The sequence below is a fragment of the Phocoena sinus genome, chromosome 15, assembly GCF_008692025.1.
Source record: "Phocoena sinus isolate mPhoSin1 chromosome 15, mPhoSin1.pri, whole genome shotgun sequence".
Classification (NCBI taxonomy): Eukaryota; Metazoa; Chordata; class Mammalia; order Artiodactyla; family Phocoenidae; genus Phocoena; species Phocoena sinus.
The window spans coordinates 52,941,877-52,959,072 of record NC_045777.1 but is presented as its reverse complement, the minus strand read 5'-3'; the positions used below and the strand labels follow the sequence as shown (position 1 = coordinate 52,959,072).

The window sequence follows — 17,196 nt, the reverse complement described above, 5'->3', positions numbered from 1 at the left end:
TGGCAGGTGGGCAGGGGCCCGATGGCAGCTTCCCACACTGTGGACGTTATGCTAAAGGCCAGGGGAGCCATTGAAGGATCCAGAACAGGAGTTGGCACTATCAGACTGTGTTGTATAAAGGTCACGTGGCTGAGTTGTAGGTAACGGGAGTAAATGAGCCCGGAGGCCTGGGGCGCAGGTGGGACGCTATCCCTGAACTACAGGGCCAGCTGGCGAGGATGGGAGCGATGCAGGAACGGTGGGAGGCTCCAAGCCGCCCCCACATTAGGCCCCCGCTGCACTTTGTGATTTCCCATCTAAGCATCCCCAGCACCCATAAGGTGCAGGGTCCCATTTTATCCCTCTTTCCAGTTAAGGAAATGGAGGCACAGGGACAGTAGGTGACATGATCAAGATGCCCCAGCCCCTGGCCGGGCTCCTCCTTGGCTGTGTGACCTCTAGTGGCCACCTCACCTCAGCCTCCCAGCCTGTGCCCTGAGATTGGGAGCATTTCCTCCTTGAGGGCTGTGTGAGCATCGATTGAGGTCGTGCCCCCAAAGGGTCCACATGGTGCCTGGAACAAGGCTCTCTCAGACTCTTTGGCGTTGTCGTCATTTTTTCCCTCCTTCCCATGATTTCCTGACATGATGTGCATGTCGCTTTGATACACTGATGACACCACCCATCTCAGACTCCTGTCTGTCCCACCATTAGGCCATGAGCCCCCGAGGCGGTTGTTTCATGCCTGCCCTCGAGCCCTGCACAGCGTCCAGGCCCAGAGCAGGCTCTTGCTGTCACTGTTGCTGTTGACCTCCTACTTCTGTATGAAGCCAGCTTTCACACACCCTGAGCCTGGGACCCAGCATTCAGTGGAAGCTTCTAGCATGTGGCTTTCCTGTTACTGTCTCTACAGATGCAGAGTCACTGACTTTGCCTGTCGATAGCTCGCCTTTCAGGCTCAGGGCGTCACATGCCTGTGAGAACTTAATTGGTTTGTAATCAGTTGCTGTGTGACCTTGGACAAGTTTCTTCACTTCTCTGTGCCTCAGTTTCTTCACTGTTAGGTGGGGTAGGAGACGGCCTGCCCGAAGCACTACTCACCCTGTACCTGGTCCGCAGGAGGCAAGTGCTCAGCAAGCATCTGCTGTTTTTTCCGCCTGGATTATACTTCTCCAGGAGGATACATCCAGCAGCATCTGTTCACACTCCCCCCCAAACAGGTTATAAAGAATTCTCCCGTGAAGACTTTTGCCAGTGCCACCTTCAGCTCCCTCCTGGATGTGTTTCTGTCGACAACAGTGTTTCTGATTCTCTCCATTACCTGCTTCCTGAAGTATGGGGCCGCCTCCATGCCACCCCCGCCGGCCGCCCTCGTGGTCTTCGGAGCAGCCCTGCTTCTGGAGGTCCTGTCCCTCGTGGTCTCCGTCAGGTAAAGGCCCACCTGCAGCACTGCCCAGCTGTTAGCCTTTAGCTCCCTCTGCTGGTGGAACAGCCAGCTGTCTCCATAACCCATTTTGGGGACGGTCCTCTTTTCTTCCCTCCCCCAGCCTGCTTCACTGGCTCCTCCCTCACCAACACGGGCCCTCAGCACAGGTGGGCACTCACCTTACCAGTGGGTCACTGTCCTCTGCAGCCCTAATGCCACCAACTAGTCTGCTGATCTCCCAAATCAGATACTTGAAGAGAGAAAGTGGGAAGATAGGGAATAAGAAAGCAGGGCAGAGAAAGAAAAGAGGTAGGTGTACAGGGTACAGCTGGTAAGGGGCTGCCAGCACATCAGCAGGTGCCTCTCCTGAATGTAAGGGTGAAACCATAAACCTCTAGAGGAAAGCACAGGCCCAAGTCTTCATGAGCTTGGATCAGGCAACGCTTTCTTAGATACGACATGAAAAGCACAAGCAACCAAAGAAAAAATAGTTAAGATGGACTTCATCAAAATTTTAAACTTTCATGTTTCAAAGAACACCATCATCACTTTTCACACCAAAGTGAAAGAGAATCTACAGGATGGAAGAGAGTATTTGCAAATCATATCTGTGACAAGGGTCTAATATCTAGAATGTTAGCTCAATAATAAAAAGACAATCAACCCATTTAAAAATGGGCAGTGTCCGAAGAGACAGCAGAGTCCCTCTGGGAGGCTGGGCCCTCAGGACTAGCCCAGTTTCAGGCCCCACCCCACTCAGGAAGCTCACAATGTTTCTACTGATACAAACAGGGCCTCCACTCACGCTGGGTCCTTGCACCAGGTCCACCCCCTTCCTCCAGCCCTGTCCTCTCAGCAGGACAGCCCCACACTGGGGATCGGAGAGAAATGCGGTAAAGGACCCTGACCTTGAGTTTCTACTCCTCCCCAACATCCCAGGACAGGAAACCACAGCTTCGGGTCTGGCCCTGAGACTCCCAAACGCAAGATCCCTCCCTTCGAAATGGATGAGCTGGACACCTGCCCCCTCCCTTCCACACTCCCCCCTTCCCCCGCAACTCCCCACTGAGGCCTGTTCAGCCTTTTGCCAAGGGCTTTCTCTGGCTGCCAGGGGCTCTTCCCTTCCCTCCCCCTCCTCCCAGTGGAGGGAACTCTAAGGCACATCCTCGCCATCTCCCCAGATTCGCCACCAGCGTGGAGCTGCATTGCCCACAGCAGGTGACTCCTCCCCAGCACAGCCCTCCCCTGGGCCTGCCTCCCTCCATGTCTCCACAAGCTGCCTGGGACCCACTTCCAAATGAACTGCGCCCTCTGTGGGCCTGCCCTGGGCCTGGGGACACCCGAAGGGACCAAAACAAGGCATCCTCTGGCCCCTAGTCTTTTTTCTTCTTAAAACAAGCTTTATTGTGATATAACTCACAAACAATAAGTTCACTCATAAGTGTACAATTCACAGATTTTTAATAAACTTACAGAATTGTGCAAACATCACCACCATATGATTTTAGAACATTTCTGTCACCCCAAAGAAAAGCCAGTACCTACTTCCAATCACTCCCCTCCCTGCCCTGAGTTTCTGTCCGATGCGGGACTCACAACTGGTTAAGGCTCTTGATCCCTCTGAGGCAAGCGTTTTCTCCATACCTTTTCTAAAGAACCCTTTACATGATTGTTCCCTGTTCTTCGGACCCAATTTGAAAAAATCTGGGCTAAGCCAGGTTAAGGACTGCAGAGGACCGTGGGCCATGAGGATGCCAGGCCTGGCTGTGCCCGGTGCATCCACATCTCTGCGGGGCCACTTTGCTCCTGCCCGAGCCTCTGGTGTGATGTCGGTGCCCAGGAGAGGGCGGGGCCTGGGGGATTTCCTCTGGCCCCACTGAGGGTGGATATGGGACCCTAGGTCAATAAGGACCTACACTGGTAACTGAAGGTGTGGACGCCTGGGTGGATGCGAGAGGCCCTTGACAGGCTTTTTAGCTTTGAAGGCAAGGAAAGTGGGCCTGCCCCACCTGCACCCTCACCAAGGTGTCTTTAGAGGGGACTGTGTGCGTGAGTCTCCCTCCTGAGGCGGACCCCCAGTGTCCTCTCTTCCACCTCCCGCTGCTGTTGACCCAGTGATTCTTCCTGCAGAGAAGCAGTTCTTGGCCCCACATACTCAGCTCCTCATTCTCCATGAAAAACGTTTTATGATGCCACATCCCTACCCTGAAGTATAGCCCACGTATACACACAATTTCAGAAGCAATTAATGAAATGCCATCACTCCAATGTGAAGGAGAAATGGCAAGAAAGCCATTTAAAATAATATACGTGTAGCGCTTCACCTCGAATATGCCAGGGCATCACCACCTGGGCAGCCACGCCAAAGTCGTCAGCTGTTTGCCCTTGTGCACTGATAATATGACAGCTCCCAGTGCGGACTGTTATGAGTGTGCGGGTTTGGTGGTATGAGCCCCAGGAGCCTGTGATGTGGTTTCTGAGATGCTGACGACTCTTGGTGGTGTCCCAAATAAAACTACGGGTAATCTTGTTTGGTTTACCCAGTAGCTGCACTCCTGGAAAATTCAGTGTATGTTACTGCCATACAGAAACCACTTTCTGTTTGTAAACAAAACGCAATTAGGCTCTAGGCTGAAGTCATCGTCAGCAGGGGGTGTGTAGCAGTCATGTGGGGCTTAGGGCAGAGCCTCGCTGTACATCACGGGACATCACCCATCCCCAGCTCCTGCCTGTTGGTGCCAGTAGCACCTGCAACCATTGAGGCACCAAAAAAGCCCCACAAAATTCCGAACACCTCCTGAACCACCCACTTGAGACCTCCCTAGAAGCAGGCAGTAACAGGTGACAGGTGACCTTTTTCAGGACCTGTTAGTATTTGCCTGCCTGGTTCTTACATGCTCCATTTAGACTCACAGAGGCCTATGCTTGTCTTTTACAAGCACGTCTTATCCGAATGCAGCAAGTAACCTTAAAATACGGTATGGTGAGCTGAGTGAGTCCAGTTTACTTGCCATTGATCAAAAATAAAGGAGGCGGGGGTTCTGCCCGCCGCCCACACCAGCAGCCACAGCATAGGCCAGGGTTGGGAGTGGCCCTGGCTTTGGGTCCCCCACCCACAGATACCCCGTTTCTCCTTTCTCCCCCCGCTCCCAGGATGGTGTTCTTCCTGGAAGATGTGATGGCTTGTACCAAGCGCCTGCTGGAGTGGATAGCCGGCTGGCTCCCGCGCCATTTCATCGGGGCCATCCTGGTGTCCCTCCCCGCCCTCGCGGTCTATTCACATGTCACCTCCGAATTTGAGACAAACATACACGTAAGTAAAGTCTTGGTGATTTTGTATCGGTGCTTTTCTGGACTCCCTGATCACTTTTTAAAAATATAAACCTGATGGCTTGGGACAGCAATTTAAATATAGGCCCTTAAAGAGGCGCAAACTCTTTGTCAGTCCTTTGAACTTGTCCTTTTAAAAGACTTGCCTGGGACAGAGGAGCGGGCAGGGAGGTCAGCCCAGGGGCTGCTCTGGGGAGATTCCCTGGTGGACCTGTGTCCTCTCCAACCCCTCTTGGTGTCGTCAAGTCCCAAATCGTTTTTTTTTTAATTTTTAAAACTTATTTATTTAATTTTGGCTGTGTTGGTTCTTTGTTGCTGCACACGGGCTTTCTCTAGTTGTGGCGAGCGGGGGCTACTCTTCGTTGCACTGCGCGGGCTTCTCAATGTGGTGGCTTCTCTTTTTTTTTTTTCGAATTTCATTTTTTTATACAGCAGGTTCTTATTAGTTATCTATTTTATACATATTAGTGTATACATGTCAATCCCAATCTCCCAATTCATCCCACCCCCACCCCCACCACCGCTTTCCCCGCTTGGTGTCCATACATTTGTTCTCTACATCTCTGCCTCTATTTATGCCGTGCAAACTGGTTCATCTGTACCATTTTTCTAGATTCCACATATATGCGTTGATATACGATATTTGTTTTTCTCTTTCTGACTTACTTCACTGTGTATGACAGTCTCTAGGTCCATCCACATCTCAACAAATGACTGAATTTTGTTCCTTTTTATGGCTAATATTCCACTGTATATAAGTACCACATCTTCTTTATCCATTCATCTGTCAGTGGGCATTTAGGTTGCTTCCATGACCTGGCTATTGTAAATAGTGCTGCAATGAATATTGGGGTGCATGTGTCTTTTTGAATTATGGTTTTCTCTAGGTGTATGGCCAGTAGTGGGATTGCTGGGTCATATGGTAATTCTATTTTTAGTTTTTTAAGGAACCTCCATACTGTTCTCCATAGCAGCTGTATCAGTTTGCATTCCCACCAACAGTGCAAGAGAGTTCCCTTTACTCCATCCACATCCTCTCCAGCATTTGTTGTTTGTAGATTTTTTGATGATGCCCATTCTAACTGGTGTGAGGTGATACCTCATTGTAGTTTTGATTTGCATTTCTCTAATATTAGTGATGTTGAGCAGCTTTTCATGTGCCTCTTGGCCATCTGTATGTCTCATTTGGAGAAATGTCTATTTAGGTCTTCTATTAGGTCTTCATTTTTTGATTGGGTTGTTTGTTTTTTTAATATTGAGCTGCATGAGCTGTTTATGTATTTTGGAGATTAATCCTTTCTCCGTTGATTGTTTGCAAATATTTTCTCTCATTCTGAGGGTTGTCTTTTTGTCTTGTTTATAGTTTCCTTTGCTATGCAAAAGCTTTTAAGTTTCATTGGGTCCCATTTGTTTATTTTTATTTCCATTACTCTAGGAGATGGGTCAGAAAAGATCTTGCTGTGATTTATGTCAAAGAGTGTACTTCCTATGTTTTCCTCTAAGAGTTTTATAGTGTCTGGCCTTACATTTAGGTCTTTAATCCATTTTGAGTTTATTTTTGTTTGTGGTGTTAGGGAGTGTTCTAGTTTCATTCTTTTACAAGTAGCTGTCCAGTTTTCCCAGCACCACTTATTGAAGAGACTGTGTTTTCTCCATTGTATATCCTTGCCTCCTTTGTCATGGATTAGTTGATCATAGGTATGTGGGTTTATCTCTGGGCTTTCTATCCTGTTCCACTGATCTGTATATTTCTGTTTTTGTGCCAGTACCATATTGTCTTGATTACCATAGCTTTGTAGTATAGTCTGAAGTCAGGAAGCCTGATTTCTCCAGCTCCGTTTTTTCCCTCAAGATTGCTTTGGCTATTTGGGGTCTTTTGTGTCTCCATACAAACTTTAAGATTTTCTTTGTTCTAGTTCTGTAAAAAATGCCATTGGTAATTTGATAGGGATTGCACTGAATCTGTAGATTGCCTTGGGTAGTATAGTCATTTTCACAATATTGATTCTTCCAGTCCAAGAACATGGTATATCTCTCTGTTTGTGTCATCTTTGACTTCTTTCATCAGTGTCTTATAGTTCTCTGACTACAGGTCTTTTACCTCCTTAGGTAGGTTTATTCCTAGGTATCTTATTCTTTTTGTTGCAATGGTGAATGGGATTGTTTCCTTAATTTCTCTTTCTGATCTTTCATTGTTAGTGTATAGGAATGCAAGAGATTTATGTGCATTAATTTTGTATCCTACAACTTTACCAAACTCATTGATTAGCTCTAGTAGTTTTCTGGTGGCATCTTTAGGATTCTCTATGTATAGTATGTCATATGCAAACAGTGACAGTTTTACTTCTTCTTTTCCAATTTGTATTCCTTTTATTTCTTTTTCTTCTCTGATTGCCGAGGCTAGGATTTCCAAAACTATGTTGAATAATGGTGGCGAGAGTGGACCCTCTTGCCTTGTTCCTGATCTTAGAGGAAATGCTTTCAGTTTTGCACCATTGAGAATGATGTTTGCTGTGGGTTTGTCGTATATGGCCTTTATTATGTTGAGGTAGGTTCCCTCTGTGCCCACCTTCTGGAGAGTTTTTATCATGATCGGTGTTGAATTTTGTCAAAAGCTTTTTCTGCATCTGCTGAGGTGACCACATAGTTTTTCTTCCTCAGTTTGTTAATATGGTGTATCACATTGATTGATATGCATATATTGAAGAATCCTTGTATTCCTGGGGTAAATCCCATTTGATCATGGTGTATGATCCTTTTAATATATTGTTGGATTCTGTTTGCTAGTATTTTGTTAAGGATTTTTGAATCTATATTCATCAGTGATAATGGTCTATGATTTTCTTTTATTGTAGTATCTTTGTCTGGTTTTGGTATCCGGGTGATGGTGGTCTCATAGAATGAGTTTGGGAGTGTTCCTTCCTCTGCAATTTTTTGGAAGAGTTTGAGAAGGATGGGTGTTAGCTCTTCTCTAAATGTTTGATAGAATTCACCTGTGAAGGCATCTGGTCCTGGACTTTTGTTTGTTGGAAGATTTTTAATTGCAGTTTCAATTTCATTACTTGTGATTGGTCTGTTCATATTTTCTGTTTCTTCCTGGTTCAGTCTTGGAAGGTTATACCTTTCTAAGAATTTGTCCATTTCTTCCAGGTTGTCCATTTTATTGGCATAGAGTTACTTGTAGTAGTCTCTTATGATGCTTTGTATTTCTGCAGTGTCTGTTGTAACTTCTCCTTCTTCATTTCTAATTTTATTGATTTGAGTCCTCTTCCTCTTTTTCCTGATGAGTCTGGCTAAAGGTTTATCAATTTTGTTTATCTTCTCAAAGAATCAGCTTTTAGTTTTATTGATCTTTGCTACTCTTTTCTTTGTTTCTGTTTCATTTATTTCTGCTCTGATCTTTATGATTTCTTTCCTTCTACTAACTTTGGGTTTTGTTTGTTCTTCTTTCTGTAGTTCCTTTAGGTGTAAGGTTAGATTGTTTATTTGAGGTTTTTCTTCTTTCTTGAGGTAGGACTGTATTGCTATAAACTTCCCTCTTAGAACTGCTTTTGCTGCATTCCGTAGGTTTTGGATCATCGTGTTTTCTTTGTTATTTGTCTCTAGGTATTTTTTGATTTCCTCTTTGATTTCTTCAGAAATCTCTTGGTTATTTAGTAACATATTGTTTAGTCTCCATGTGTTTGTGTTTTTTACATTTTTTTCCCTTTAATTTATTTCTAATCTCATAGTGTTGTAGTTGGTAATCTCATAGTGTTGTAGTTGGAAAAGATGCTTGATATGATTTCAATTTTCTTAAATTTACCGAGGTTTGATTTGTGACCCAAGATGTGATCTATCCTGGAGAATGTTCTGATTGCACTTGAGAAGAAAGTGTAATCTGCTGTTTTTGGATGGAATGTCCTATAAATATCAATTAAATCTATCTGGTCTATTGTGTCATTTAAAGCTTGTGTTTCCTTATTAATTTTCTGTCTGGATGATCTGTCCATTGGTGTAAGTGAGGTGTTAAAGTACCCCACTATTATTGTGTTACTGTTGATTTCCTCTTTTATAGCTGTTAGCATTTGCCTTATGTATTGAGGTGCTTCTCTGTTGGGTGCATAAATATTTACAATTGTTATATCTTCTTCTTGGATTGATCCCTTGATCATTATGTAGTGTCCTTCCTTGTCTCTTGTAACATTCTTTATTTTAAAGTCTATTTTATCTGATATGAGTATTGCTACTCCAGCTTTCTTTTGATTTCCACTTGCATGGAATATCTTTTTCCATCCCCTTACTTTCAGTCTGCATGTGTCCCTAGGTCTGAAGTGGGTCTCTAGTAGACAGCATATATATGCATCTTGTTTTTGTATCCATTCAGTGAGCCTGTGTCTTTTGGTTGGAACATTTAATCCATATTCACATTTAAGGTAATTATCAATGTGTATGTTCCTATTACTATTTTCTTAGTTGTTTTGGGTTTGTTTTTGTAGGTCCTTTTCTTCTCTTGTGTTTCCCCTTTAGAGAAGTTCCTTTAGCATTTGTTGTAGAGCTGGTTTGGTGGTGCTGAATTCTCTTAGCTTTTGCTTGTCTGTAAAGCTTTTGATTTCTCCAGCGAATCTGAATGAGATCCTTGCTGGGTAGAATAATCTTGGTTGTAGGTTCTTCCCTTTCATCGCTTTAAGTATATCATGCCACTCCCTTCTGGCTTGTAGAGTTTCTGCTGAGAAATCAGCTGTTAACCTAATGGAGTTCCCTTGTATGTTATTTGTCATTTTTCCCTTGTTGATTTTAATAATTTTTCTTTGTCTTTAATTTTTGTCAATTTGCTTACTATGTGTCTCGGTGTGTTTCTCCTTGAGTTTTTCCTGCCTGGGATTCTGCGCTTCCTAGACTTGGTTGGCTATTTCCTTTCCCATGTTAGGGAAGTTTTCGACTATAATCTCTTCAAATATTTTCTCGGGTCCTTTCTCTCTCTCTTCTCCTTCTGGGACCCCTATAATGCGAATGTTGGTGTGTTTAATGTTGTCCCAGAGATCTCTTAGGCTGTCTTCATTTCTTTTCATCCTTTTTTCTTTATTCTGTTCCGCAGCAGTGAATTCCGCCATTCTGTCTTCCAGGTCACTTATCCGTTCTTCTGCCTCAGTTATTCTGCTATTGACTCCTTCTAGTGTATTTTTTCATTTCAGTTATTGTATTGTTCATCTGTTTGTTTGTTCTTTAATTCTTCTAGGTCTTTGTTAAACATTTCTTGCATCTTCTCGATCTTTGCCTCCATTCCTTTTCTGAGGTCCTGGATCATCCTCACTATCATTATTCTGAATTCTTTTTCCTGGAAGGTTGCCTATCTCCACTTCGTTTAATTGTTTTTCTGAGGTTTTATCTTGTTCCTTCTGGTACATAGTCCTCTGCCTTTTCATTTTGTCTGTCTTTCTATGAATGTGGTTATTGTTCAACAGGCTGCGGGACTGTAGTTCTTCTTGTTTCTGCTCAGTGGCTTCTCTTGTTCTCTTGTTGAGCATGGGCTCTAAGCACTCAGGCTTCAGTAGTTGTGGCACACGTGCTCTGTATTGTGGCTTGCGGGCTGTAGAGCACAGGCTCAGTAGTTGTGGCACATGGGCTTTGTTGCTCTGCAGCATGTGGGATCTTCCTGTACCAGTGCTCGAACCCATGTCCCCTGCACTGGCAGGCGGATTCTTAACCACTGCGCCACCAGGGAAGTCCCCCAAATCAGTTATTTTCTTACACGTTTTACAAAGAAGCATCTGACCCATGTTTCCAGATGATACAAGGTAATATTCTATTATATATCAACTATACTTTATATATTTTTTTAAAAGTTTAAAAAAAAAAAGATAATGTTAGTCTGCAGAACTGGCACAAACAATTGACTGGCACCTGGATCAGCTGCTGTTGATCAGGGAAGGAGCATCCAAGTTAAACCCCATAAAGAGTGAATTCATCCTGCTGTGGAAGATTATATTTTTGGTGCCAGCGAGTATAGCATGAAGTACTGGGTGGACTGGCTGCATTTGATACTTAAAACCAAATCACATTTCCACTGACACACAGCAGGGTGCCTGGAGGACAGGCTTTGGGAGGTAACTGGTTACACGGTGGAAGTTCTCAACCAGGGCAGTCTACCTTTCCTCTCCTCCAATGTGACGTGTGCAATTTGCACACATCAGGAGAGGAATTTTAGTGCCAGTGAGACTTGTAACTGAAAGCTCTGGTAATTAATCTAATGATTTATGATCTGTCCCTGAAACCACCAGATATTTTGTTAAACAGAAGGACAGGTAAGTGAGCGTGTCGTTTGCTCTCGGGGTGCCCAGGTGGAGGGAAGGCAGGTGAGTCCGTGTGGCAAGGAGGGGGCCTGGGGTCCTCACCGAGCCTGCCCCTCATTGCAGTCCACCGTGTTCACGGGCTCAGCTGTCCTGATCACCGTGGTGCACTACTGTAACTTCTGCCAGCTCAGCTCCTGGATGAGGTCCTCCTTGGCCACAGTCGTCGGGGCCGGGCCCCTGCTGCTGCTCTACGTCTCCCTCTGCCCAGACAGGTACGTGCACTGTGCCCTCCACAGAAGGACCACCTTTCTTCTTCTCCTTCTCACTTTTTCTTTTTGTTTTAATTGAAATATAATTGACATAGAACGTATTCGTTTCAGGTGCACTATGTAATGATTTAATATTTGTGTATATTGTGAAATAGTCACCACAGTAAGTCTAGTTAACATCTATCACCACACAAATATTTTTTTCTCGTGATGAGAACTTTTAAGAGTTACTCTTGGGGGAATTCCCTGCCGGTCCAGTGGTTAGGACTCTGAGCTTTCACTGCCGAAGGTGCGGGTTCGATCTCTGGTCAGGGAACTAAGATCCCACAAGCCGTGCTGCATGGCCAAAAAACAAAACAAAACATGTTACTTTCTCAGCAACTTTCAAATATACAGTACAGTATCATTAACTGTGGTCCCCATGCTGTGCATTACTTCCCCAGGACTTATTTATTTTATAACTGGAAATTTGTACCTTTTGACCACCTTCACCCATTTCACTCACCTCCCACCCCTGCCTCTGGCAACCACCAGTCTGTTCTCTGTATCTATGAGTTCATGGGGGTTTTTGTTTGTCTTAAGATTCTACATATAACTGAGATCATACGGTATTTGTCTTTCTCTGTCTGACTTATTTCACTTAACATAATGCTTTTAAGGTCTGCCTGTGTTGTCACAAATGGCAGGATTTTCCTTCTTTTTTATGGCTGAGTAATACTGCATTTTATATATATACCACATCTTCTTTATCCATTCATCTATTGATGGACACTTAGGTTGCTTCCCCTCTTGACTATTGTAAATAGTACTGTAATGAGCATGGGGGTGCAGATGTCTTTTCAAGTTACTGTTTTTGTTTCCTTCAGATATATTCCTAATAGTGGAACTGCTAGGTCATATGATAGTTCTGTTTTTAATCTGGGGGGAGCCTACATACTGTTTTCCATAGTGGCTGTACCAATTTACATTCCCACCAATAGTGCACGAGGCTTCTCTTCACATCTTCAACAACGCTTGCTATTTCTTGTCTTTTTAAATAATACCTGTTCTAACGGGTGTGAGGTGATGTTTTACTGTGGTTTTGGTTTGCATTTCCCTGATGATTCGGGATGTTGAGCAGCTTTTCATGTACCCATTGGCTATCTCTGTCTACTTTGGAAAAATATCTGTTTAGATCCTCTGTCCATTTTTTAACCAGATTGTTGGATTTTGCTGTTGAGTTGTGTCTGTCACTTGCACTTTCTCGTCAGGACTAATGCACTCCACCCGAACAGACATTTCCTGTCACAACATGAAATAGCTTTCAGCACACATAAAGTCAACAACTTGATGAAATGCCCAAAGAGTAATATACAAATGAAAGAAAAAGAAAATAACTTTAATAACATTATATGTATTGAATATTTGCCTGCAGACATCCTGGGGTGACCATCCCCAGCAGACATCATGCAGTAGTCACACGCTTGAGCTCACAGTTGTCCCTTGGTATCTGCAGGGGATTGGTTCCCAGACCACCCCTTGGGTACCAAAATTCAAGAATGCTCAAGTTCCTTCTATAAATGGCATAATATGAATATTTTCATATAATCTACTCATGCCCTCCTGTATACTTTAAATCATCTCAGGATTACTTATAATACCTAATACAATGTAAGTGCTATGTAAATAGTTGTCAGCATGTGGCAAGTTTAAGTTTTGCTTTTTTTGAACTTTCTGGGATTTTGTTTTTCCCTGATATTTTCAGTCTGAGGTTGGTTGAATCCGCAGATGCACAACCTGTGGACACAGAGGGTCGACTGTACTTATGATGAAGAAGTTTGAATTTAAGAAAGTAGGACCAGAAGCCGTTTCATACAAGACTATCAAGAAAATGAAGTAATAGAGGTATAGGTGACACAAAAATGAAAAGAGGAAGCTGGTCCTAACCTTTTGTAGTAGGGCCAGTGTGCCGAGACAGGTTACAGATTGTTGAAGTGGAGGAAATGAAGAAGTATGATGGTCTTGCGAGTGACCTGGCCTTATTCATAAATATCATGTCATAACAGTTCTCCGTGTTGTAACAGGAAACGTTAGGGCAATGATGAATCACTGGAAATATATCATTTATCTTGAAATCCTTCCACATATTGAAGAGTGGATTCCATCCCTGGTACTCAGATGGCCTTCAAAGCCCTCTCACGGGGAGTTCCCTGGCGGTCAAGTGGTAAAGACTTCGCCTTCCAATGCAGCGGGTGCGGGTTCAATCCCTGGTCAGGGAGCTAAGATCCCACAGGCCTCGCAGCCAAAAAAACCAACATAAAACAGAAGCAGTATTGTAACAAATTCAATAAAGACTTTAAAAATGGTCCACAACAACAACAACAACAAAATCTTTAAAAAAAAAAAGTCCTCTCACAGATGGTGTGGGGAAGAGAAACAGGAGCTTTGTGAAGACCCCTGGGGGCAGGATGTGTTCTTACTGCTGTGCTACAAAGAATTTAAAAATTAAAATATAGAGGATGGCAGTGATAGGTGCTATATTTAAAACATCCTTTGTTAATGAAATCCAGTAAGACCCCTACCTTTCATGTGTTCTACGAATTAAATCACATTTGGTTCTTAGCTGTTAAAATGAGTCTGAAATTACCTGTTGCACATTTGCAACTGGTTTTGTGGCTTTTAACCTTTTCAACTAAATATGTAGTTGGAAATACGATGATACCTTGGATAGCAGAGTGCACACGGTGAGTCATTTATTCAGAAATTTCAGGGGAATGTCTCAAACCATTAAGCTTCTGTTTCTGTAACAGACTTCTCCTAAATGTTGGACTTTTTGTGTAACTGCTTATGTTTTATGTTAGCACATGTTAAAGAATCATTTATTTAAAATTACAGTGGGTTTAGGTTAGCAGGATATTTCAAAGTTACATGGGACATTTCTCTATTGTGCTTTGCAGGGCATCTAACATTCCTGGCTCCCCAAACAATCAGAGGGGCCCCCAGTGTTTCCAAAATGCCCCCTAGGAATGGTATTACTGTTGCCAAGAACCATTGCTTTAGTAAACTCAGAAGTAGAAAGTGGTCCAAGTTGTCTCAATATCAGATGAAATTACCATAGTGCCTTTTGGGTATTACCAAAGCAGTGGTCAGTAACGGGCAGGGTGAGTGTCCTTCCTCAGTTTACTTCATGAAATAATAACCACATGAAAGATATTCAAGTTCTCTGCAAATTAAGATCAAAAAGGAAATAGAAATGTCATTCAGCATTTGAAAGGAAACTTTAATGAATAGTTAAATTACTTTAAGCAAAACAAAGTGTCATTTTTCCTTTCTGAAGGTGCGGCCTTTTGGAATTATAGTCATTATAAAGCTCTTTCCCAAGAGCATGAAATTCAACAGTCTGACTTTCAACCTTTTAGATCCAACACAAATACCCCATCAGCCATTCACAGTGTCATTTAGTCACTGGTGCGGGCCTTTTCCACTTGGATCTAGAGAGCCGTAGCGATAGGGAACCCATCCATTGCCTTTTCACCTAGAAATCAAATAGCAGGTCTTGAGGTAGGGCTGGCGGTTGAATCTCTGCTGGACCCAGTACACCCGCATTCACGCAGAATCTTTTCAGCCTGTCCACCCTGTCACTGCTGAGCCGAACCCAGCGTAGGGAACATGTGGGGAGGACAAAACATAAACTCAACTCCTGTGAAGCTGGCGGGGGGGACTCTTCCAGCTTTGGGGAGACACAGACACGTGGGTTACAGCAGTGTCACAGTCACGTCTGGACAGGGTAAGAAGAGGACAGTTTGTGTGTAGCTCTTGCTTTTCTTTCCTTTTCTGTGAAGTCATTTAATACCTCCTGTAATCAAAAAAGCCACTCTGAGCCCTCACTGGCCTTTGTTGCCCAGGAGAGCTGCTCACAGGTGCTCTGCAACGTCCCCTTTGCAGGGAGCAAGGCTGGGGGACCTGAAGGACGAAGCATCAGGGCACTTGCCCCGGGTGGAGAGGTTTGGGTGATTTGTGGGCCTGAGTGGACGCTGGGTAACATGACCCCAGAGGAAGCTGTGCAGCATGTGGAGAGAATGGGGCTGGGTGTCTTGGGTACCTTCCCGAGCACCAAGAGAGAGGTCTTTAGTTAGGTGTGGTTTTGATGCCTTAAAGTTGGGGTTTGATTGGTTTGGGCATCACCAATAGCAAAGTCCGGCTTCTCCAGTAAGTAATCTGCCAACGCCTCCAGCGGGGCCTTTTCAAATTGATCCTTTGTCAGTAGACTTTGCTGTTTGAACATGACTGAAGTTTCTAGCCTGTAGGACACGACACCATAGATAAGTCCTTAACAGCAAAATGAAGTCCTTAGAGACTCTTCCTTGATTTCGCTTTTTAGTGGTTGTGCCTACTTTCCACAGCTGATACAAAGGCTTTTACATTGTTGTCTTTACCATTTTGTTATTCTTCATTAACACACAGCATCAAATTATAATTGAAATTTACTATCCTTAACTTTCTACCTTGATCTCCACCTTAAAAATAGGAAAGTTGTTTTTATTTAAACTCTTCTCAGATTGCTTTGTATAATGCCCTCTTTGCTTTTTATAATAATAGTTTTCTGCATTTTAATTTCAGTTCCATAATAATTTCACACCTAGATGCAGTACAGAATTTCAGGTAAGCTTTTAACATTGTGCCTATATCTGAATAAATGGGTGTAACTGTATTATTACTGCTGGTTATTTCTAAGTTTCCTGAAAAACAGTTGTATCTTGAATTAAAAAAAAACAACATATGCATTCTTACAAGAGTACGTGGAAGATATCTATTTGTTAAAATATCAGTTCATACTTATAATATCTTTGGGAAAATGAATAATTGTTAAGACATAGGCAGGGGACTTCCCTGGTGGTCCAGCGGTTAAGACTCCATGCTTCCAATGCAGGGGGCCCAGGTTCAATCCCTGGTCAGATCCCGCAACTGAAGATCCTGTACATGGCAACAAAGATCCTGAGTACTGCAACTAATACTCCGCGCAGCCTAATTAATTAATTTTTTTAAAAAAGACATAGGCTGGTTTCTCCCACTCTCTGAAAGTAGAGCGTTCCTGTGAAAACTTTCCTAAGCCAAAAAGTGAAGAAGCAGTTCCGTTAGGACACAGTTTGCTAACGGAGGCACAGAGTAAGTTGAGGTAAAGCACAGATGCTCACAGACACAGTTCAGAGCTGTGGTGGCTGATGCTGCGATGCTCAGTGTGGTTCCAGGGAAGGAGCTTGGCGGGGCCACTCCTGCCTCTCAGGATGGCGCTGCCTCTGTAACACTCACTGCGAAACAAATGCTGAACATTAGTTTTGCTTTTTGCCTTTTTTTCTAAAGGCAAAAATCCCCTTCAGATTTCTTTCATTAGCAAAAACAGGTACTAATGTAGGTCTTTCATCAAAGCAAAGCGGTGAAAAGCGAACTTTCAAAAAGCAAGGGTTTCCTGTGTTAGATTTGGTTTAATTTTATATAAGACATTAGAATGTTACAAAGGAGATCTCACAAATCAAAGAAAATTTATTCCCTAAAATATTTTGAAATAACCGACTAGAAATTTGAAACAAATAAATGTTGGGCCCTTGCTTTACTATAAACATCAAAATTAATTCTAAATAAATTGAAGTCAAAAAATTTTAAATTATATAAACTATATAAACATCTAGAAAAAGTAAAATTAAGCAGTTCTCAAGCTTCTAAGACAGAGATAACTTTCCAATCTTACAAATAATAAATAGAACCACACGCACAAAAAAATAAGACTGACCGAGGGGACGATAAAAGCGGACTGAAAAAAATATTTGTGAGACTATTATGTAAAGAGCTAATTAAGACCTGTGTAGATAAAAGACCAAAAAAATCACAAAAGAGGAAATGTCGTAGAAGATAAATAGGCTACTACACAAGTCATTGCACTATT

The 17,196-nt window shown here is 43.2% G+C and overlaps 1 protein-coding gene across 1 annotated transcript in view; it reads left to right on the top strand.

Annotated features, from left to right (window-relative positions):
• The window catches only part of ADCY9 (adenylate cyclase 9), a 133,537-nt gene that overhangs the window by 107,810 nt on the left and 8,531 nt on the right, over positions 1-17,196 (top strand). The window contains exons 7-10 of the mRNA XM_032606056.1: positions 1,200-1,408; positions 4,559-4,718; positions 11,131-11,279; positions 15,876-15,917. Coding sequence (XP_032461947.1) covers positions 1,200-1,408; positions 4,559-4,718; positions 11,131-11,279; positions 15,876-15,917 — 560 coding nt within the window. The remainder of the gene's footprint in view (positions 1-1,199; positions 1,409-4,558; positions 4,719-11,130; positions 11,280-15,875; positions 15,918-17,196) is intronic.